At 43.7% G+C, this 23,787-nt stretch overlaps 1 protein-coding gene across 2 annotated transcripts in view; it reads right to left on the minus strand.

Annotated features, from left to right (window-relative positions):
- Window positions 1-23,787, minus strand: part of SPAG16 (sperm associated antigen 16) — a 584,427-nt gene that overhangs the window by 199,743 nt on the left and 360,897 nt on the right. For both annotated transcript variants that reach the window (XM_044432017.1, XM_044432016.1), the window contains exon 12: window positions 3,227-3,353. In XM_044432017.1, the coding sequence (XP_044287952.1) occupies window positions 3,227-3,353 (127 nt within the window). The remainder of the gene's footprint in view (window positions 1-3,226; window positions 3,354-23,787) is intronic.

Raw genomic sequence — 23,787 nt, forward strand, 5'->3', positions numbered from 1 at the left:
ACCTACCCTTGCAACGTCTACACACCAGCTACTTCTCTCCCCGCCAGCCAATGTGCATGTGGCTGGCTGAAGCTTCTTCAACATGTGGAACAAGTTAAAGCCACATACAAACACAGGTGGCTTACAAGAGTCAGGAAGAGCCCTAGTTGCAGATGGGGGCCAGAGTGTGGCTGTCAATGGAGAACTACCACTTGCAAACTACAGGTTCCAGGGTCCTTTTTGGTGATCAAACAAGTCAGTCCAGTCAACTATGAACTAGACCATCCCCACATATCTTTAAGTCTGTCCAGTCATCCATGTGTCCTAACTGAAGCAGTATCAACAGACCGCAACTGTAAAGCTCCACCACCCCAGCAGTAAAGGTCCAGGATCACAATAACCATCATGTTGTGAATATCCTGGATTCCAAGTGAATCTGAGGCAAGGTCCATTATTTGGTGGAGCAGGAGGGATACAGTCACAAGGAGCAATCATGGGAAACTGTAAACTACACCCTTGTTCCAAGCCTTCCATAGAATCCACCCTGATAAACCCAGACCTTGAGTAGGGAAGGGACTCTCTCATTTTTAAGGCAGGGGTGGAGAGGCTACTGTCAGGATCTGGGCAGCTCCAGGGCTCCATCTATTCACCAGTTCCAGAATGGCTACTGTAGTCCCAGATGCTGCAGGAGCTCTCAGCATTGTTGATGAGTGCCAGCAGGGACATCTGGGGGAAGAGCTTTTAAGGCCAAACTCTTTCTTCCACTGTCTCCTGCAGAAGCACAGGCCTTCCTGCTTGTTGTTCCAGTTCCAGCATCACTGTAACCAAGCTGATTTAACTCTAAAAGGGCATCAAACTTTTAGTTGCACTACAGTAAATTCAAGTTATAGTTATATCCATTTGGTTAGACAGGAACACTGAAAAATTATAACTTGGCACTGAGATATTCACAGAGACCCATAAAAGTATATATTGCAGGACATTTTCCTTAGAAAATATAATGGAAAGAAGCAAAATATTCTCAATGAGGTTTGGATAACTAGTGAAGCAGAATGCTGGTGTTTATCCAACCTGGAAGACGATTATCGCTTCATATGCAATATTATTCACTTTTAAATATTTATTGCTTAAGTAAAACAGTAATTTCATCAGGATTACATATCCCTTTGCTATATGCCACTCTGCACAGTCTTCTGCTCACAGATCATTGACATAATGGAAAAGAAAATATTATGTGTTGATCAGAGACAGCATGATCATAAAGAAGTAAGCAGCTTGTTCTTTCAAGCTGAAAAAAGAAAATATTTCCGTTATTATCATACATGCATTACAAGGGATTAACAGGGGGTGCTGTTTTCTTTGTTTGTTTTTGTTTTGGAGTTGTGCAAAGCATGCCAGGTATTTTACTTAGCAAGGTTTGTAAGCAAAGTATGTCTCTACTTTGAAATATAACAAGGATCTGGTGCCTTGTGCCCACTTCTGGATCTAGAACACTAACCTTTACTTGACTGTCCTTTCCACATTATTTCTAGACATTAACACTCCAGCTACACAGAGGTCTCTTGCTAAGTGATGGACTCATCTCCCTGTTTTGCTTTATAAAATGATGGCAATTTTTTTCAGACACACACTAATTCCATTCTGTTTCTGCATCAGATTTTTAAAACTGTGCATAAAAATTTGGACAAATATGGATGAAAACATGCATGGAATGTTGCATGTATATGCTTGTTCTAATATATGCATTTTGCAAACAATTTCCCCTAATTTATGTGTATTTGCATTTATCTTCCCTAAAGTATGCATACCTCTTTTTAAATCAGTTAACTGCATTGCAAAATGCAGACAAGTGTGAAAATGGAAGGTTAATTGCATTCTGTTACACATACTATTACTTTGGAAACTGAACTGGTTCAGTTCATATTTGAATGCAAACTAAAATATTTTCTCCCTCTGCTCCTTTAATGGCTGTTTCTCAGTTGCTACTAATGCCAATAAAGTGTCTGCCAGGAAGTACTGCTATCTCTCTGTATCCCCACTTTCAAATCCCACCCTCTCAAGCCCATTTTTTCCACATTCTGTCTTCCATCATGTCTTGAAACTAGGCTTAAGTATCTTCACCTCAAGGAAGCACATGGTTTATCCTCCCATTCCACCCTCGAGTCTCCTGTTACTTGGGCTGGATTTTAGTTGCAAGTTACTCAGAGCATGGACCTGCCTTTTCATTTTTGCTTTTATTTTAAAATACCATGCATATTGAAGGAACATGGCAATAGTAGGACTAGAGCAAGAATAATGTAAAATTAAAGAACAACTGATTTCTTTCATGCACAATTGCTGCTGTTGCTAGAACTGCAATGGTTTATGAAACATTTAGCAACAACCATTTGGACTTCCAATAAATCAAAGTTGTTTGTATCACAGGAATACAAACTCAGTTATGAAGTGAAGCAATCGCCTCCCCATGCATCTGAATTTGATTTTGAACTTTTGCGAAAATAGGTTAAAACACAATGAAGATACATCAGTAACAAAACAATATTTAGCACCCAGCCTAAGCCCATGGCTATCACATAGTTCACACAGGGCAGTGGCTAAGCCTAAATAAGTGGTTTCAAGGTCATCTTGTCACAGTGCACTGACACTCTCTGGAGGGTGTGCAAATTCTTTCTGGCAACCTTGAATCTGTAGACATGGGTGGGTATGGTGATCCCCATCCCTTACTGGCCCTCCCCTGTCTAGAGAATGAGTTTGCTTGGATCCCATTGCTTGAAGCAGCTCAGAGTACCTTCAAGTAGCAACATCAAAGCCAACACAATCCTCTCACTGTTGGTTCTTCCCCTCAGGGTTAGGTCCTGCTTAAACTCACTTGTCCATGAATCCCCAAGACCTTCCTGAAGAAAAGTTTGTGGGGACAGCTTGCGAGGAGATTAGGGCTGGTGAGCATAATTTTTGACTTGGCCAGAAAGACCAGCCAAAAAATATAAACACCTGTATATTACTCAGACATGAGTCAAAATAAATAAAGTGAAACCATTTTTCAAGGGGTTTAGGAAAGGCTGCCTACAAACTGGCATTTTCATAGGATTCCTGACCCTGAAGTTCGAATTAAAGTATCGATTATGAAATTGGCTGCTTTCCTGGTATATTTTAATGTAACAATTAAAGCAATAAGTAACTAATTTTGGAAGAAGCAGTTACAAATACAATGTTTAAAAGGTCACAGTCTCACAATAATTTTGCTTACTGTTCTGGCATCCCAAAGAGACAGAGTCTTGTCTGCAGAGCTGGTGAGAATGATGTTGGAGAAAGGAAGAAATTCAATGCTGTTTACTGAATCCTTATGGCCACGCAAGGTGTATCTGCATCTCTCACTATTAAAATAAAAAAATAATACAATGACATATCCTAAACAACTCTTGCTGTAGAATAAATGAGCTAACAAAAGGGTAACAGTAAATAAGCTTACCATGTCTTGGCATACACAGTATTTATGTGGACAATACATTTTTATTTTGAATATTCATATTCTGCCTTTTTATATACATGATCAAGGTAGCTGGCAAGAGAGTTGGCATCCATTTTTGAGGTCTCGTGGAGAACAGGTGAAGTTCCAGAGGACTGGAGGGTGGCATCAGTGGTCCCAATTTTCAAAAAGGGTAGTAGAAGGGACATGGGGAATTACAGACCTGTTAGCCTTACGTCCATTGTAGGAAAAACAATGGAAAGGCTCATAATCAAGAGAGATCTAGTGATGCTAGATAGGGAAGGGAGGCTGACAGCCACACAACACGGCTTCCTCAAAAACAGGTCCTGCCAGACAAACCTTGTGGAATTCTATGACAAGGTTTCGAGATGGCTAGATGGAGGGGATGCAGTGGATGTGGTATACCTGGATTTCAGCAAGGCCTTTAACAAAGTGCCCCATGATATCCTGGTGGAGAAACTGAGGAGTTTTGGGATACGCCAAAGCACTGTCCGGTGGATTAGGGCATGGTTGACTGACTGAAAGCAGAAGGGAACCTTAAGTGGGGAATCACTGGGATGGCAGCCAGTGACAAGCGAGGTCCCCCAGGGCTCTGTCCTGGGGCCAGTCCTGTTTAATCTTCTCATTAATGACATGGAAGAAGGGGTGAACAGTCTGCTGATCAAATTCGCAGATGACACTAAAACTGGAGCAGTGGCCACAACTGAGGAGCAGGTACTCCAGATCCAAAAGGATCTGGACAGACTATGGAAGTGGGCAAGAGACAACAGGATGGCGTTCAACGTGGATAAGTGCAAAGTCTTGCACTTGGGGCATAGGAATAGCTGTCATAAGTACAGGTTAGGGGATAAGTGGCTGGAGAGCAGCACTTGTGAAAGGGGCCTTGGGGTACTGGTTGACTGCAGGTTAAACATGAGTCAGCAGTGTGATGCGGTGGTCAAGAGGGTGAATGCCACCCTTGGTTGCATAGCCAGAAGTGTGGCTTCTAGATCGAGAGAGGTATTACTACCACTCAATACGACTCTGGTGCGTCCGCAACTGGAGTATTGTGTTCAGTTTTGGGCCCCTCATTACAGAAAGGATATAGCCAGGTTAGAGTCAGTGCAGCGTAGGGCCACAAGGTTGGTGGCCAGTTTGCAGGGGATGCGGTATGAGGCGAGACTCAGGGAACTGGGTCTCTTCAGCTTGGAGAAGAGGAGACTCAGAGGGGATATGAGCTGCCAGGCTGCTGACGGGGACTGGGCGTTATGTTCACATGACTCCAGTTCTCCGTCAGCTTCACTGACTTCCCATTGAAGTCCGGGCCCAATTCAAGGTGTTGGTGATGACCTATAAAGCCCTTAACAGCTTGGGTCCTGGTTACCTGACGGAGCGCTTACGTCCATATATGCCCGCCCACCCCTTGAGATCAGCAGGAGAGGCCCTTCTCCGGGAACCTTCTGTGAAGGAAATTAGGAGGGTAAGTACTCGGAGGAGGCTTTCTCTGTGGTGGTGCCCAATCTATGGAATGCGCTCCCCAGAGAGGTCTGCCCGGTGCCATCGTTATTTGTTTTTCGGCGCCAAGCAAAGACCTTTTTATTCAAATGTTATTTTAATTGTTAATATTATTTATTTATTTTATTCTTTGGCCAGGGCAACTTAATTTATACTGTTAAATTATATTGTTTTATATGATGTTATTTATTTCCGTTTGTGAGCCACCCTGAGGCTTCAGCGAATGGGGTGGCATAGAAGTTCCCTAAATAATAAGTAAATAAATAAATATGTTGGCGACATACAGGTATGTGAGGGGCTGTCACAGGGAGATGGGTAGAGACCTGTTCTCCCCTGCAGAGGAAGGCAGGACGCGCTCCAATGGAGCAAAGCTTAGGGAGCCAAGATTCCATTTGGATGCCAGGAAGCACTTCCTGACAGTTAGGACCCTGAGGGTGTGGAATGGGCTTCCAAGAGAGGTTGCTGAGGCACCATTGGTGCGGGTGTTCAAGGATAGGCTGGATGTGCACATGGTGGGCATGTCTTGAGCGGAGCCGGTTAGAGCTGGGGGTCAGACTAGATGGCCCGGAAGACCCCTTCTGACTCGCTCTATTTCTATGTTTCTATGTTACTCACCAAACCCCTGGCGATGTAGCTATGGGACTATGTAGAATATCATCCTGTCCCCAATGTTATTTAACATCTGTATGCAGTTGCTGAAAGTGGTTATAGCAGTTGTTGTTAGTTGCAAAGTTGTGTCCAACCCATCGCAACCCCATGGACAACATTCCTCCAGGTCTTCCTGTCCTTCACCATCCCCTGGAGTCCACTTAAGCTCACACCAACTGCTTCAGTGACTCCATCCAGTCACCTCATCCTCTGCCGTCCCCTTCTTCTTTTGCCATCTAATGTTCCCAGCATTAGGGAACATTATGTTCCATCTAATGTTCCCAGGGAGTCCTTCCTTCTCATTAGGTGGCCAAAGTATTTGAGTTTCATCTTCAGGATCTGGCCTTCTAAAGAGCAGTCAGGGTTGATCTCCTCTAGGACTGACCGGTTTGATTGCCTTGCGGTCCAGGGGACTCGCAGGAGTCTCCTCCAGCACCACAATTCAAAGGCCTCTGGCACTCATACTTCCTTATGGTCCAGCTTTCACAGCCATACATTGCAACTCGGAAAACCATAACCTTGACTATACGCACTTTTGTCAGCAGGGTGATGTCTCTGCTTTTTCATATGCAGTCTAGATTTGCCATAGCTCTCCTCCCAAGGAGCAAGCATCTATTAATTTCTTGGCTGCAGTCACCATCTGCAGTGATCTTGGAGCCCAGGAAAATAAAATCTGTCACTACCTCCATTTCTTTCTCATCTATTTGCCAGGAAGTGATAGGGCCAGATGCCATGACCTTGGTTTTTTTAATGTTGAGTTTTAAGCCAACTTTTGTGCTCTCCTCTTTCACCCGCATCAGGAGGCTCTTTAGTTCCTCTTCACTTTCTGCCATTAGAATGGTATCATCTGCGTATCACCTGGAATACTGTGTCCAGTTCTGGGCAACAACATTTAAGAAAGATGCAGGTAAATTAGAAAGGGTCCGGGGGGGGGGGGGGGGGCAACAAAAATGATGCAGGGTTTGGAAACAGTGCCCTATGAGGAGAGACTGAGAGAACTGGGCATGTTCAGCCTTGAGAAGAGAAGACTGAGGTGGGACACGATATCCCTCTATTAGTACCTCAAAGGCTGTCACAAAGAGGAAGGTCAAGATCTCTTCTTGCTGATGCCAGAGGGTAGGATACGGAATAATCAATTCAATTTGTGGCAACCCAGATTCAGACTGGACAACAGGAAAAGCTTCCTCACTGTCAGAGCAATACGACAGTGGTATACTCTGCATATCTGAGGTTGTTGATATTTCTTCCAGCAATCTTAATTCCAACTTGTGATTCATCTATCCTGGCCTTTCTCATGATGTGCTCTACATATAAGTTAAATAGGCAGAGGGACAATATACAGCCTTGCCAAACTCCTTTTCCAGTTTTAAACCAATCAGTGGTTCCGTGTCCAGTTCTCACTGTTGCTTCTTGACCCACAGAGGTTTCTCAAGAGACAAATAAGATGGTCTGGTACTCCCATCTCTCGGCACAATTTGTTGTGATCTACACAATCAAAGGCTTTAGCATAGTCAATGAAGCAGAAATAGATGTTTTTCTGGAACTCCCTAGCTTTCTTCATGATCCAGCGTATGTTGGCAATTTGATCTCTAGTTCCTCTGCCTCTTCGAAACCCTGCCTCTACTTCTGGTAGTTCATGGTCCATATACTGCTTAAGCCTAGCTTGTAGGATTTTGAGCATAAATTTGATTGCATCTGAGATGAGCGCAATGGTGCGGTAGTTTGAACTTTCTTTGGCAGTGCCCTTCTTTGGATTTGGAATTGGAATGTAAACTGACCTTTTCCAATCCTGTTGAGTGGCCACTGTTGAGTTTTCCAAAGTTGCTGGCATATTGAGTGTGGCAGCACTTTAACTACATTGTCTTTTAGGATTTGGAATAGCTCAGCTGGAATACTGTCTCTTCCACCAGCTTTGTTGTTGCTCAGACTTCCTAAGGCCCATTTGACTTCACATTCCAGAATGTCTGGCTTGAGGTCAGTTATCAGAGATGTTAAGATCCTTCTTGTATAGTTCTTCTGTGTAATCTTGCCACCTCTTCTTAATCTCTTCTGCCTCTGTTAGGTCCCTGCCATTTTGGTCCTTTATCATGCCCATCTTTGCATGAAACGTTCCCTTCATATCTCCAATTTTCTGGAAGAGATCTCTGGTCCTCCCTATTCTATTGTTTTCTTCTATTTCTTTGCACTATTCATTTAAGAAGGCATTCATATCTCTTCTAGCTATTCTCTGGAATTCTGCGTTTCATTGGGTGTATCTTTCTCCCTTGCCCTTTGCTTCCCTTCTTTCCTCAGCTATTTGTAAAGCTTCCTCAGACAGCCATTTTGCTTTCCTGCATTTCTTTTTCTTTGGGATGGTTTTAGTTGCTACCTCTTGTACAATGTTGCAAACCTCCGTCCATAGTTCATCAGGCACTCTGTCTATCAGATCTAATTCCTTAAATCTATTTGTCACCTCTACTGTATCAGGGATATGATTTAGGTCATACCTGAGTGGCCTAGTGCTTTTCCCTACTTTCTTCAATTTAAGCCTAAATTTTGCAAGAAGCTCATGATCAGAGCCACAGTCAGCTCCTGGTCTAGTTTTTACTGACTGTATAGAGTTTCTCCATCTTTGACTGCAGAGCACATAGTCAATCTGATTTCTGTGTTGACCATCTGGTGATATCCATGTGTAGAGTTGTCTCTTGGGTTGCTGGAAAAGAGTGTTTGCTATGACCATCATCTTGACAAAATTCTGCCAGCCTGTGCCCTGCTTCATTTTGTACTCCAAGGCCAAACTTGCCTGTTATTCTGGCTATCTTTTGGCTTCCTACTTTAGCATTCCAATCCCCCATGAGGATAAGGACATCATTTTTGGTGTTAATTCTAGAAGGTGTTGTAGGCCTTCATAGAACTTCAGCCTGTTCAGCATCTGTGGTTGGGGTATAGACCTGGACTACTGTGATGTTGAATGGTTTTCCTTGGATTCAAACTGAGATCATTCTGCCATTTACTGTCTATTTTAGTTCACTGATTCCTAAGATCGCGATTCCTAAGATCTCGATGTTCAGTCTTGTCATCTCTTGCTTGACCATGTCCAGCTTGCCTTGATTCATGGATCTTACATTCCAGGTTCCTATGGAGTATGGATCTTTGCAGCATCAGACTCTCCTTTCAGCACCAGATACATCTGCAACTGAGTGTCCTTTCGGCTTTGACCCAGTCGCTTCATTCTTTCTGGTGCTACTAGTACTAGCCCTCTGCTCTTCCCCAGTAGCACACTGGACACCTTCTGACCTGAGGGGCTCATCTTCCGGTGTCATATCTTTTTGCCTTTTGCTACTGTCCATGGGATTTTCATGGCAAGGATACTGGAGTGGGTTGCCATTTCCTTCTCCAGTGGATCACCTTTTGTCAGAGCTCTCTGCTATGACCTGTCCGTCTTGGGTGGCCCTGCACGGCATAGCTCATAGCTTCATTAAGCTACACAAAACCCTTCACCACAGGTAATTTAATACTTTATCTTTCCTCCAGCTATGCCTAACAATAAAAACTGCGTAAGAATGATCACCTATTGACCTTATATTTGCATAACAATACTTTGACCTAAAATCTTCAAATTATCATACAGACACTTTCCCTTAGTGGATTTAAGTTAGGTGGCTGGCAGTTTTAGTTCAAACGTGACTTTTTTGTTCAAACAAAAAGACAAAGATGACCTGTCTTTTCTTCCTTTGTTTGGGATATAAAAGTACCCCACAGAGCTATTCTTATGCAGCCTGGGGAACACTTTTGTTTTAGTTTATAGGAAGAAAAATTCAAAAGAGTGGAGGCTGCCACTGATAGACATTTTTCACTTGGCTAATTTTAACAATGTTCTAGAAGGCCTAGATTATAGATTGAGTTATGTGTAAAATTATACAATAGTATGTGAGCTTTGGGTTGTCCAGACATCCCATGATGTAGGATGAGAATAATAACCAGAATGCCAGTTCAGATGTAATGAGAAATTGCAATTAGCAGCAAATGTAATCAAAGCTTCCAATATGAGTCCTATTCTTGAGAGAAAGGAATGGTTAGCACAGGCAAGGCTCAACCAGTAAGAGCAAACACCAGTGCTTTTTTTGTCATAGAATGCACCGGAACAGAGTTTCGGCACTTTTTTTCAACAGATTTTCCAAATTTTAAAAGTAACTTTTGAAAATTTGATGTTTGGTCCATGTGGATTTGAATCTCTCTGTCAAGCGAAGCAGGTCGGTGGCAAAATCATTAAAACGGTGCATGCAGGCTGCTTCTGTGTCGAATCTGATGCATGCATTCTTTGTCCATGCTGGTTGTGATGGTGCTGCTCGGCTTGTTATTAATTGTGTGGTCGCACGCTGAGTGCTTACTGGTGGTGGTGACCGTTATGTTTCGTTACACAACTGATGTATGTGGGTGTGTGTACAGTGACTGACTATGTGCGAAAGGTAAATAATTTCATGAGTTCCGGCACCATTTTTCTTACAAAAAAAGCACTGGCAAACACAATCCGCATGTTGTTTCTTTGGGGGAAATGGATGTGTACACCCAGCATACCTAGGTCTGCAAAAACAAATACAGAAGAGGCTCAGGCCCTTGACAGATGTGGTGAGGATGACTGCAGAATCGGGCCAGATAGTACAATCTGCATGGAGAGCATTAGCCCTTCAGCACAGAGATGCACTGAGGAGAAAAAGGTGCCCTTCTTCACAGACATTTGCTGGATCTAATTGGGAATGCCAATGGAAGCAGGTGCCACTTGTTCCACAAGACAGGGAGCACATTTTACATTCAACAAAGTACAAATAACTTGATCATCTTTAAACTGTGTTATTCTGACTTGTCCATGGTTTTCTGAACAGCACTTCTGCAGAGCAAGAATGAAGCATGCTTCACTGTCAGATGACAGCAGGGTTATCATGAATTAGCACCGCAGCTGAGATCAGCAGTGAGCTGTGCCCTTTTTCTGTAACTCTTTCTAAAAGATTTATACTGAAGCTGTCCCTCTTTGTTTTCACTCACAGCCATAAATTTCATTAACAAACCTTTTCTTGTTCAATAAAGTAATAATAATTAGCAATTATATAGTGCTTTCAAGTTTCCAAAGCACTTCATCTACGTTACTGTGTTGCAATCATTCAGCTAGCCCAGGGGTCGGCAACCCACGGCTCCAGAGCCGCACGTGGCTCTTGAACCCCTCTGCTGCAGCCCCATTGCTCAAAACACGCGCCGGCACAGCCGCTGATCTGCTCGAAGCTCCACTCAGGAACGCAGCGCTAGCTAGTTAAGTAAATCAGCTAGTTAAGTAAATCGCTACATTCCTCTGCTCAACAAGCTTCCTGCAGGCTCTCATGTTACAGGAAATGCTGCTGAAAGGATTCTCTTTGTCCCAATGTAATCTCCTTCATCTGAATGTTAAAAGCTGGGCTTGGAACCTGTCACAATTCACAGCACTTGACTGTTTATCTGCTAATCAGTCACTAAACACACCTATATCTCTGGCACAGCTGCCAATCTGCGGACCTGCGCCGATTTACTGAGCTCCCCCCCGCCCCCCCATAGGCCAACCATGGATAAATTGATGAAAAGTTTCTGAAGAAAACCAGACCTTTAATGGTACGTGGGTAGATTCATTTGCTTTTACTGCTGATGAACTTATGGGGTTTGCTGTTTAATGCATGCAGCCCTTTAGCACTGACTTTGACTCTTCAGGAAGCGCTTCTCCTATTCAAAAAATATGAAAGGAGTCCTACTAGTTTATAATGTAAGATTAAAAATAACAGTTTTTAGTGACTGAACAAGAGCTGCAGCTGAATCATAATGAAGATATACATAGCAAAAACCAATATATGTAGTGTTATCTTCATTTTAGATGTCAAAAGGATTGTGCGGCTCCCAGTGTTTTCTTTTGTGTGGGAAACGGGTCCAAATGGCTCTTTGAGTGTTAAAGGTTGCCGACCCCTGAGCTAGCCCTATAAACAGTCCAATATTGTCCTCATATTTTAGAGGAGATGCTGAGGCTGATAAAATGGTGGTTGGCTTAAGGCAACTGGTTAGTTAACAGGATAGGTAGAATTCAAGTCAGGGTCTTCTCGAATTATAGCCCAGTGTATTAGCCAATGTACTATTCCAGTTAATATCCTTCGCCATATTCAAATTTGTCTCCCACTTTATTTTTCAGAGCTTATACTCTTATGAGTTACCCTGAAACAATCATATGATGGAATCTGGGATCCATGAGAATTTCAATTTACAAATCACTCAAATGCTGCATTCATAACAGGTGACCAGAGGCTCATGTTCTCCAAACATTGTTTTCAAATTCAGAAAAATGCTTTTAGTTGCAAAAACATGCACTTAAAAAATGCACCATTCAAATTGTTCATTTTAAAAGTGTGCTTTCTAAGCTTGTGCACTTTAACACTTTAGTCATTGACAAGTATGTGTGATCTTTTAAAAAACAGCAGAATGAACTGAAAGAAGAGGTTGTAAGTAAAAACAGAAACAGCCTGAAATGAATTTTGGAGTGAAGTTCAGAGAATTCTGGCAAGCTCAAAAATCCTTGGATCTCTCTTAGTACAGAAAACAACCTGTTATTGTGCAAATGTATATTATTTAGGTAAAAATATCTTTACTGCTCTGATGTGGGTTGAAAATAATATTCAAGCATTTAGGCAAAGTTTTTGTTTTGTAGGTTGTGTTTCTTCTTTACACTTCTTTCTATTCAAACAGAAGAAAGCACATTTTAAAAGCACAGTAATATTCATACTAATCCAATTAATTCTTAAACTGCTTTATTTTTAGATGTAAATCTTACTATATTATTCTTTGAATGTTGGAACCAAGATTTAAAGCAATCTACAAATAGTACAACCTGCTGTTATATGTATAAATAAAACTAAGAGCCCTTTATTCACATTAGATAGGATCTTGATTAAGCAGATCCTGCAGCATATCTTGAATGGTGGGCTACTCTATTTGGTCATGTTAATACAATAATTTATCTGTTATCTCAATTTGCCATCCAAACATGGTTCAATATTTTCAGTTGATGAATGCGTTGTTAAGATAGCTGTCTACTTTAAGTCTGCTGACTTCAGCAGGAAGTGCCTAACAGTGTTTCAGAATTAATGGTAGCCTAGCAGGCTCTCCTCTGAGCAGCATTCTTGACGTGTGGAAGGGATATACTTCCCACATGGATTATTATAGCATCTTTAAATTCTTCCAACCTACCCATGCTTTTTCATCAAGGAATGTTGGAATCTCATTCTGAGAGAGCTCCCACAATGATTAAGATGAATGTTAACTGTCACACAACTTTCTCTGTGGTTGCCCCTAAACTGTGGAATGGTCTGCTGGAGAGATGCTTTTGATATCTCAGACTGCTACCTTCAAGAGGGAGTTAAAGACATATCTCTTCTGGTGGGCCTTCCCAGATCAGTTTTGTTTGTTTTTAGTAAAATTTTAATCATTGTTAGTTTAAATTTCTTGTAAACCACCCACAGCCTATGTAATGGGGTGGTATATAAAATAAAAATAAATAAATAATTATCTCACAGATACCCAGGATTTGTGAGTTTGGATAGCATTAATCACAATTTGGCCATGTCGTATGGGGCCAGATAGTTTCTTTGGGTCTGGATCTAGGCAGTCGTTTTCTAGCGATAAAGTTGCACTAAGTACTGCTTGGGAGTCTGAAGCTACAAAGGCTTTAACTCTCCTTGTCTTGAAGCAGCACATTCTGGCCATTCTATTGGTTACCATGTCAGCAATGCAAGGGAACCCAGTCTTCCATTTTGGTATAAAATAAGGGACTTTGGATGTAGATATATGGGAAAAGGAAACTAAAACAATATGCTTTTTCTCATTCTAATAGGAGCTAAGAGTCTTGATACATCCTGCCTGACAGCACAAAAACCTTTCTGTCCTGAAGTTTTCAAAGCAGGGAAATTAAAGTGTATATGATTGCTGATTCACTTTTCTGATCAGTGTTTTTCTGAGCTGGTACTTTTCAGTAGCTATTATTATTTTAATCCAGTTGTGGTACACATGAAGCTAGATATAAAGCATTTCATTCCATTTTATTAGCAATTACCTTTGATTCCAATTGATAGAGAAAAGTATTATAAAATAGGGGAGTATGTGAAAATCAAACTGTACAAATTTAACAGAATTAAAAAGTGATGAGTTTCTTTAGATATGCTTTATTCATTCCTACACCCCTCTTCATCACAAGGTTCTAAGGTTAAGATAGCCTTCTCCATTCTTTGCTAATATTATGTAGCAGAAAAAGAGATACTTCACTATGCTGCTGTAAATTAGCATGAAGATATAATTATGTAGCATATTAATGGCTATGTTTAATCTGCCTACCAGTGACTCATTACATTTTAAGATCGCTAAATATTCATTATGGATCACACTGCAGTACTCTCAGGTTTCTGTCTAGCTTGCCCCCTCCTCCACTAAACTTGCCTGAAATAGCTTAGCTCTTGTTCAATCAGCTGCTACTTTCAAATGGTTAAAATGCAATAAATATCATTGCTTAAACATTTAAGTGAGTAAAATGAATTTCAGGGTGTTTTAAATTGCCTTTCTTCAGAGTGGAGTTTAGTTATTTGTCCCAATAAAATAGATTTCAAATGGGTGGCCTTCTTCAGCAAAACAACAGCATTGTGTCACTGGGTCTGGGAACTGGGAGAGAGATTATGAATAATGGATTTGCTGTACTCTTCAGCACAGCATCACAACAACAATCTCATTCTGGTTCATCTAATAAGCAACTGTTGGAGTGCAAAATAAAACCTCCACCAACTATCTAACCTACTAATGAAATAATTTTCATTCTGTTTGTTTTCTAAAAACTATTTCAACATGTTGCTACAGGGGGTTCCACAGCCTCTCTGTGCCTAAAAGATGCCTTTAAAAAGGACTGCATAACTGAAATATACAGAAAATATCTTTCATCTCTTCATCTGCTTGACTGTACTGAAACAGCTAAAAGAAATGCAGCTAGATATTAAGTTGTTGTGGACAAGTATGCTCTATATGGCACAGCTCTGTAGCCACCAGTACTGACCAGATGGCCATATGAAAACTCAGCACCCCACCTCTGACCTTGGAAAAGCCCTCTGAGGTTGCACCTGGGCTCTAAGTTCAGTGCAAACTCCGGACACCCTCACAGCCAGTGCAGTTGTTTCCCTCACAGCTGGTGGCACCTCTGACTCCACAAGTGCAACTTTGGAGCTGGCATGGGAGGATTCTGGGGGGCAGAAAGGGAAAGAGTGAGGGGCTCTGGGCAATGGCTCAGCTCCTCCTCCTCATGAGCAGGGTTAGGAGGCTGCGAAAGGGTTATGGAAGTGTTTTGGAGCAGAAGGGAAACACTGAGCCCCTGCTCTCCCACGGATGTCTGCAGTCCTCCAAATTTGAAGGGTTACAGGCAGCCACACTGGATGGAGCTCATACTGACTGAAACATTTGATCTGCTCTAAATGAACTGTCTATTGCTCTGTAGTAAATGGTATATTGTAGTAATACTTTATGTCTTTTGTCTATTGTGCTATTGGAGTTAAATTGTATGTTTTCTGAGAACCTTTTTCAACATTTCCACAATATATATATGAGGACAATGCAGAATACCAGAACAGAGACTATGCCTACAATCTCAAAAGGTATTTGTGTTGAGCTGAGCTGAAGAGGTTGAGCTGAGCTGAAACTGTAGGAAAGGATTTTAATGATAATAGACTTCCCAACTATCCATAATTCTTTAGGAGAACCTGCTTTGTCTTGCTTGTGTGCAAAAAAGTGAAGCCTCTCTCCAAACAGAATTCTGCCTGTAATGTCAAAAAAGAATGCTGCCTCTGGGATCTTCTCTAAGGCATACATTGGGTTTGTGGGAGTTTTCACAACATTGCCATTCTCCAGAGCCTCTCCCATGTTTTTCATCCCTCTTAGCAGGTGTTATTTAGAGCACAGAAAGTCTGGTATTAAATGTTCCACAACGTAACCGGAAGAAGTCACACATTATTAGGTGCAGCTGCAGCATAGCACCGCTTTGTGGTTGCTTAATATAGAAAGGTAGAAAAATACAAACCCTGAGAAATATTGCCATGTCAGACAGACTTTTTATCTCCCACAACAAACATGGAAGACGAACACCAACAAACACCAAAGCAGCAGAATAAAGCCCTCTTGTAGAGAACTAGAGCAGCGACTCCTCTGACAACATTCAGAGAGCATGGTAGAATGGTGTAGGGCGGAAGAGTAAAATCACACTTTTACAATAAGTGTGGGAAGAGGTGTTGCCTCCTTGAAAGAGATTCCTTCTTGACTAGTCACTTAGACACTGCACTTGCTCCTTGCTTTCCCACAGCACAGCAGAAAGTTCATAAATCATAGAATAGTTGAGCTGAAAGGGACCAGAAGGCCATTAGGTCCAACCCCCTGCTCAGTGCAACTACTCAGTAATCTTATGTCTTTTGCTGGCTGGCTTGGCTTGGCCATGCCTGCACTGACATTCCCTCAGTCTTTATGCAGTAGTAAGCCAGGGAAAAGGACATCAGGCAGAGCAAACATTTGCCTGCATCCCATATATAATGTGCTTCTGTTCATGATACATCTACATGGAGAACCTAGCTTGTACTTGAGGAATTGGGCATTGATGGAGAATGTCCACAGCCAATGTCTGTCTGCCTGGTTGATTTTATTCCCCAGTGTGACTTCTGTGCAGAGCAGGTCAATACTTTGTTCCTCAATTCAAGCAGGAGTTTGCTGAAAGGCACTCAGGCTTCTAACCATGAGATAGCACTACTGATGGTAAACTAAAGGGATGATAATCAGCATCGGCACTTCGACACAGGAAGCAATGAAACCTGGAACTTAAAACTTTCTGTGCTGAGTTCTGAGACCTGGAGATTAAACTATTTACATGATCTGGTCAAAAAGTGGCCTAGATCTTTGGATGCAGAAGCAAGGTCCTCGTTTCCAAATGCTAGATTAGGAGATGAGATTGAAGGTGCCACAGGCAAAGATGACAAGTCAGAAGCGTAATCTTTTCCTGTGGAGTGTCTTGGGTTCTGTTCTGTAAGCAGCTAGGTAGAAAAGCTACAGAACCTTCCATCTGAAGATAATATTGGTGCAGGTGGTAGAGGCACTGGATGTGATGGTGACAGTACCAAGGCTGAAGCCAACAGCTGTGCTCTGGGAAACACAGGAAGAAATGATGTTGGTGGCACAGGGGAGAGAAATAATTCTCTTCCAGTGGCTGATGATTGAGTGAGGCCAAATGGGCAGATTGGGTCTGAGAAGACACCCACCTAGATATTTGAAAATGCACTTCCTGACTTCATATGGCCCACCAATCATCCCAGTAGTAAGAATGTTGAGTGATAAAGAATTGAGAGTGCCTGTCTGATAAAGGAGACTGGAAACATTCCTTGTACGATCTCAGTTTTTTCTCTTTGCACAATATAAATCCAGTGGTAAGGTCATGAGAACTAGGATGTTAGGAAGGAGTCCTGACTGCTATTCCTCTGCTATTTACATTTTCTATACTGAAACTCTGTGCAGGCAAAGTGCACATGTGCATATGTGTTATATACAGATATCAGAAAAAACAAAGTGTTTTCCATTTTCACATCAAAGACTAAACAGTGCATAAAGCAAGAAAGAGCTCACTCTTCATGAAATGCCTGTCACTATGATTGGCAGGGTGTGTTTTGAAGAGTGCAGTGATTTTACCCAGGAAAGAAGCACAGAAACACACCTTGTCCACAGTGAAATTCCTTAGTAGGGGCCAGGTCACCCCATTACCCAGGAATGGTTCATGGATCACCCACTTCCTATAACATTGCCTTCAAGTTGAATGTGCTAATCTTCAAAACATAGGGGATGGCAGTCACCCATTTCCAAGGAAGATGCTAAATGAGTGCCTTCACCAATACAAACTGCCTGTATTATAGACCTGGAGAGCTATAAAAGGGCTCTTACCACCTTGCCATTAGTTGCTCTATATAAATATTCTTGGATTTCTGCTCAAGCTGACATCTGACAACTGGTGTATTCAGGAGGTCATTCACGCTAATGGCTATGATTGGTATTCTTCCATATGTAATCTGCTGCCAAAATTTTGGGTAATGGACCATAGTGGCACAGAGGAACCTGATGGGACTGATCTACAAACTGAGTACATATATATAATATATGTAAAAGCAGATATATATAAAATAGTTCACCTCAGTAGAGTAGTCACAACATAATGTGATTTCAGACAGGCTCTGCATATTTGTTGTTATATGAAGATCCAAGTGTAATCAATTATCCTTTTGACTTATCTTGCTTATTTTGTTAAATATATGCTATATGGATTCAGTTTGGTCCTTGGATCACCATACTCCTCTGGGTAGGTCCCACTTTACCTCACTGGGAATCATAGCACAAGACATTTTATTTTTCTGATTTACAAGGCTGAGTGTAAAGTGGCTCACCCACCAAATTTGGACCATCATGAGCACCCAAAGGAAGGGTGAAGAAGCACAAATGTGAATGCCATTTCTGTGCTTGTCCCGGCCTGCAAAATACTTTCAGTCATCTAAGTCTTTGTGCCCCAGAGTTCAAGGAGGAGAGGCTGAAGGACTGCCAGGATGCTCCTGTAAAGGATCTGGGTGCCAGTAGAATATAGGCAGACACCTGTCTTGAACTGCTGTTCTTTTGAGTGGTCTGAGTATGTGCATACAAAACATTTGTCCTCACAATTTTCTGGAAAGCTCAAGATAAGCAGGTTGCTTACCTGTAACTGATGTTCTTCGAGTGGCCATCTGTGCAGTCACACATATGGGTGCTGCGCCTGCGCAGTGCCTGTGACCGGGAGATTGATACCTAACGGTTTTGGCGGGAAAACTCCACTCCCATCCCCCCCCCAGTAGTACATATGGGGTGGAGTGTCTGCCATTTTCCAGTCTTTGATAGACCAGATGCCTCTAGAGAAAAAAAATCTAAACTAAGGAAAAAACGTTGTAGGTACCGATGACAAGTTAAGAAATACGGTGTAGGTACCAAGAATAAAGAACAGTATGGTACCGATAACAAGTTCCCCCCATTGACACCGAGCGGGGCTGGCGGGTGGGTTGCGTGACTGCACAGATGGCCACTCGAAGAACATCAGTTACAGGTAAGCAACCTGCTTTTCTTCGTCGTGGCGTCTGTGCATCACCCATATGGGTAGATTAGCAAGCTTATCCTGACTGGAGGAGGGGAGGTGTCATCAATGAAGAACAGCTGAAAGAACGGCTCTGCCAAAGGAACAGTCCTGTCTTGCACAGACATCAAGATGATAATGTTTAGCAAATGTGCATGGAGTGGCCCAGGTGGCCTCCCTGCAGACATCGTCAATCGGGACCCCCGCCACAAAGGCTGAAGAAGCAGCTACTGCTCGTGTAGAATGACCCCTTGTGGTTGTAGGTAAGTTTATCTTAGCCAACTGGTAGGACAGAGTAGTAGTGTGAACTATCCATTTGGAGAGTCTTTGAGGGGTAACAGGAGAACCTTGGTCCTGCTCAGAGTATTTAACAAAGAGTCGATTGGGGTGTCGGATGGATTCAGTCCTCGATCTATAAAAGGCGAAGCAGCGCTGTACGTCGAGCGTGTGTAAGGATCTCTCAATTGGATTCGATGGAGATGGAAAAAAAGCAGGTAAGATGATCTCTTGACTCATGTGAAAAGTAGTAGCCACTTTCGGTAGAAAAGACGGATCCATTCGCAGAACTTTCTCCCTATGGAAATTCAAATAGGGAGGGTCTACCCTGAGGGCACAGAGCTCACTAGCTCTTTGAGCTGATGTAACCGCTACAAGAAATGATGTCTTCCAAGAAACAAGGCGCAAATCAATAGTCACCAAAGGTTCAAATGGAGCTCTCGTTAGTGCTTGTAATACCACTGAAAGATTCCAAGTAGGCATAACTGGTCTGATCGTTGGATGAAGATTATGCAGCCCTTTAAGGAATCTCTTTATCAATATTTGAGAAAAAAATGCAGGATCCCTGAATTGTACCACGGTAGTAAGAAATTGCCGCCGTGTACACCTTTATGGAAGATGGTTTAAGTCCTAAATGGTGGAGTTCTAAGAGAAATTGAAGAATATTCTCTATGGATGCTGAATATGGAAGAAACGAAGGAGACTCAGAAAAAGTAGAGAATCGCCGCCCCTTAGGCGCATATGATTTTTGCGTTGACGGTCTTAACGCAGATTCGAGAATGCTCTGAACTTCCGGGTGGAAAACCATCGAACCCGATGGAAAACTTGTCAAATCTGATGAAGCAGGGAAAAACAATGGATTCGAAGCCTCGATTCAAGTGTCAGATCCGGGGACACGATCTGTAGAAGAGGTAGACGCCGTCGGTACCGAGTCAGTACCGACTGTTATCAAATCCACCAAGCTGTTAATTTCAGCGATGTTAAATCCGGGTGGCGAACTGTGCCCTCTCGCTGAGTTGAAGATATTCGTCGTGAGATATTCGAAGAAGTGTTGAAAACCATGCTTGGCTTGGCCACCATGGAGTTATCAGCAGTCCTGTGGCCCTGTCGTGAACTGTCTTCGATATTACTCTCATAATGAGAGCAATCGGAGGGAAAGCGTAAAAGTTCATATTGTCCCAAGGGATCATAAAAGCATCCCCTGATGATCCTTGTCCGATTCCCACTCTTGAGCAAAAATTCTCGCATCCCCTGTGCTGCTGGGTAGCGAACAAGTCCATGTCCGGATGTCCCCAGCGATGGAAGAGTTGGTCGCATATCTGTCGATCCAGCTCCCATTTGTGAGATGTCGACATTTGTCTGCTTAGAAGATCGGCCTCGACATTGTCCGTACCAGCTAGATGTACTGCTACAAGAGCAATGTCTCTCGGGATGCACCAGTTCCATATCTGCATCGATAGCTGAGCCAACAGGGGGACTTTGTCCTGCCTTGTTTGTTCAGATAAAAGACTGTAGCAGTGTTGTCCGAGGTTATCTGAATGACTCGGTGCCGAAGAACGTCCTCAGACGATCGTAGGGCCTTGAATACTGCCAGAAGTTCCAGGAAATTGATATGATTCTTGGACTCCTGTTGATCCCAAACACCTTGAGTGCGTAGATTGGAACACACTGCTCCCCATCCGAGCAGGGATGCATCGGTACCGAGAGTCACTGTAGGGCACCGGGGTCGGAATGGAACCCCAACATTTAAGTTGGCTGGAACTGTTCACCATATCAGAAATTGTAGAACAGAGGACGGGAGCCGAATTAACTTTCTAGGCAAGTCCTTTTGTGGTCGAAACATCTTGTTGAAGTAGAGCTGGAGAGGGCTAAGCTGAAGCCTGGCATGTGGAACGACAGTGACCGACACGGCCATGTGTCCCACAAGTCTTTGGATCGATCGGGCGGGAACCGTCCTGGCTCATTGCATTCAATGGATGTGTCAAGCAAGAGTGTGCTGTCTGTCTCGCGGAAAGAATGCTCTTGCCACCGTGGAATCCAGACAGGCTCCGATGAAATTGATAATCTGCGCAAGAACAAGAGAGGATTTCTCGGAGTTAATGCAAAGTCCAAGATCCTGCAGCAGGGTGCAAGTCATATGTATAGAGATAAAAAGTCCTTCTCTGGTCTGAGAGACTAATAACCAATCGTCGAGATAAGGGTAAATTTGAACACCACGTAGTCGTAGAAATGCACAGACCAGAGCCATGCACTTCATAAAAACCCTTGGTGCGGTAGCCAGCCCAAAAGGTAACGTCGTGAATTCAAAAATTTCAGATGCAACAGCAAAACAGAGGAAATACCTGACACAGATGGATCGAAATGTGGAAATAGGCATCCCTCAAGTCCAATGAGGCGAACCAGTCCTCTCTCCTCAGCAACGGCAGAATATTTTGAATGGTGGTCATCCTGAATTTCTTTGTTGTGATAAACTTATTGACGTTTCATAAGTCCAGTATCGGGCAGAGACCACCGTCCCGCTTCGGGATAGTAAAATATCTCAAATAGAATCCGTGAAGTCCTTCAGATCGAGCTATTTGATGAATTGCTCCTTTACGAAGAAGCTGTTGAACTTTGTCGAGCAATACCGGCAAGCATGGTGTAAACCGGATCGGGCTCGATGGAGGCATGATGTCGAATTCTATCCGATATCTGTGCTGAATGATGGATAACACCCACCTATCAGATGTGATGGACTCCCAAGTGGGGAGTTGGCCTTTTAGCCGGTCCCCAAATGAGAGAGGGGTAGGTGGAAGAGGGAGTAAAGGTTCGCCCGTCCCGTCAATGTTGGTGCTTGTCACCATCGAAACGGCGACGGCCCTGTTGGAAATGTTGCGGCGGCTGTTGGTGGCGTTGTTGGTGGTGTTGAGGCTGCTGTCTGGATTGATACGGCTGCCGATAGGACGGTCAGGTCCAAGACCACTTACAACGAGGTTGAGGCTGCATCTCCATGCGCCAAGCCATCCTGGACTCATGGATTTTCTTCAGTTTGTGGTCAGTCTTAGAGTGGAAGAGTCCGGACCCGTCAAAGGGCATCTCCTCGATAAGCCTCTTCATCTCCTCTGGGACATTGCAGTTACGCAATCAAGCATGTCGCCGGAGGGAGATGGCACCGACCAGAGCCCTGGAGTTGGTGTCGACGTGATGTCTTGCCGTGGAGAGCTGTTGAATTGCGACCTGCATAGCCTCCTTTATGAATACTTTTGCAAGGTCGCCTTGGTTGTCTGGGAGAGTGGAGATAACATTATTTAGGCGCTGCATGATAAAATACTGGTAGTGCGCCAGTGTCGCCTCGTAATTTGATATTCGCAAGCCGGGTCCAAAGACCACATAGACTCGGTGTGCTAGAGAGTCAATCTTTCTCCCCTCCTTGTCGCGGGGAATGGTGTGACCCCTTGACTCCTTGCCCTGCAAAAACACCACAACCAAGTTCGGTTTAGGATGATGTAGGAGGAACGGAATGTTCTCCTACCGAACCTGGTACATGGCTTTGTACCTCCTCGATGTCGATTGAGGATGGGCGGGCAGGTCCCATGGCTGGGTCATAGCTTGCCGTAGAGTGGTAATAAGCAGCAATGCTACAGAAGTTGACTGCTCCCCCTGAATCACATCGTAGAATCTGTCAGTGCTGGGACTGGGCCATTGTTGAGCCTTGATCTCCACCAACTGAACCAGACAAGACATCAGCTCCGCGAAGGAGATATGTGATTTGTCGGGGGATCCAGGGACCTGAGATGTCACCACAACATCTGGGGAAGTGGAGTCGACGTTGGACTCATCCAAGTCCATCCCATAACATGGGGGAGCACTGGAGAAAGACTCTCTGGGCAACACGGACCGACTGCTCTCCCTAATCGGTACCGTTGGTGCATCCCTCGGAACTGGATATGCTGAACGGTCCCAAGGAGCTGGTGGAGAGGGATGGTCTTGAGGAGCTGGATAGCATCCAAAAGAGTGGTAGTCCCCTCATCCCTGATAGAATGAAAATTGGGGATGGTACCAGTCGTCAGATCTTCTGTCAGACGAGCAGCTTCTACGGCTCCTCGGAGGAGACATCTCCATCTCTACCTCCAGTCTTGCTGGGGGCATAGGTGTGGGAGACCTAGCCCTGGGCGGGGAGTCTCGAATCTCTCCATCAGAGATCGATTCCTGATTTGGAGCTTGTGAAGGCTCACTTGTTGGTCCGCCCATGCGCCGAAGGGACCCCGGAGGGGTAACCCTCATAGCCGCTTGGAGTGTCGGGCCCGATGGGGTTGGTACCGCGACAGCAGTCGGGACCAAGGGCGCCGACGAACCTGAGTCTCGGTGTTTGGAGTGCTCGGGCTTTTTCAGCTCACAAACCGGCTTCTCGGCCTTGTCTTTTCTGGCCTTTTTATGGACGGCTTCTCGGAGCTGCTGTACTTCCTCTTTTCTCGCTGCTTCTTGGGTTGGGAAGTAGGCCAGTCACCCATGGTGGACGCGCCTTCATCCGAAGGGCGTGAGGGTGGAGCAACAGAGGAAGAGGCTGGACGTTGCGGCAGCACAGACGAAGCTGGATGGGTAGTTGCAGCTGAAGTCGAAGTAGGGCAAGCAAGCAGTGGATCAGACTGCAGAAGCGCCTGGTTCCACAAGAGCTTACGCAGGTGATTCTTGTGGTTCTTTCTGGCCTGCTTCGTAAAGGCCAGACAAT

The sequence above is a fragment of the Varanus komodoensis genome, unplaced genomic scaffold (assembly GCF_004798865.1).
Source record: "Varanus komodoensis strain SLA01 unplaced genomic scaffold, ASM479886v1 scaffold23, whole genome shotgun sequence".
Taxonomy (NCBI): Eukaryota; Metazoa; Chordata; class Lepidosauria; order Squamata; family Varanidae; genus Varanus; species Varanus komodoensis.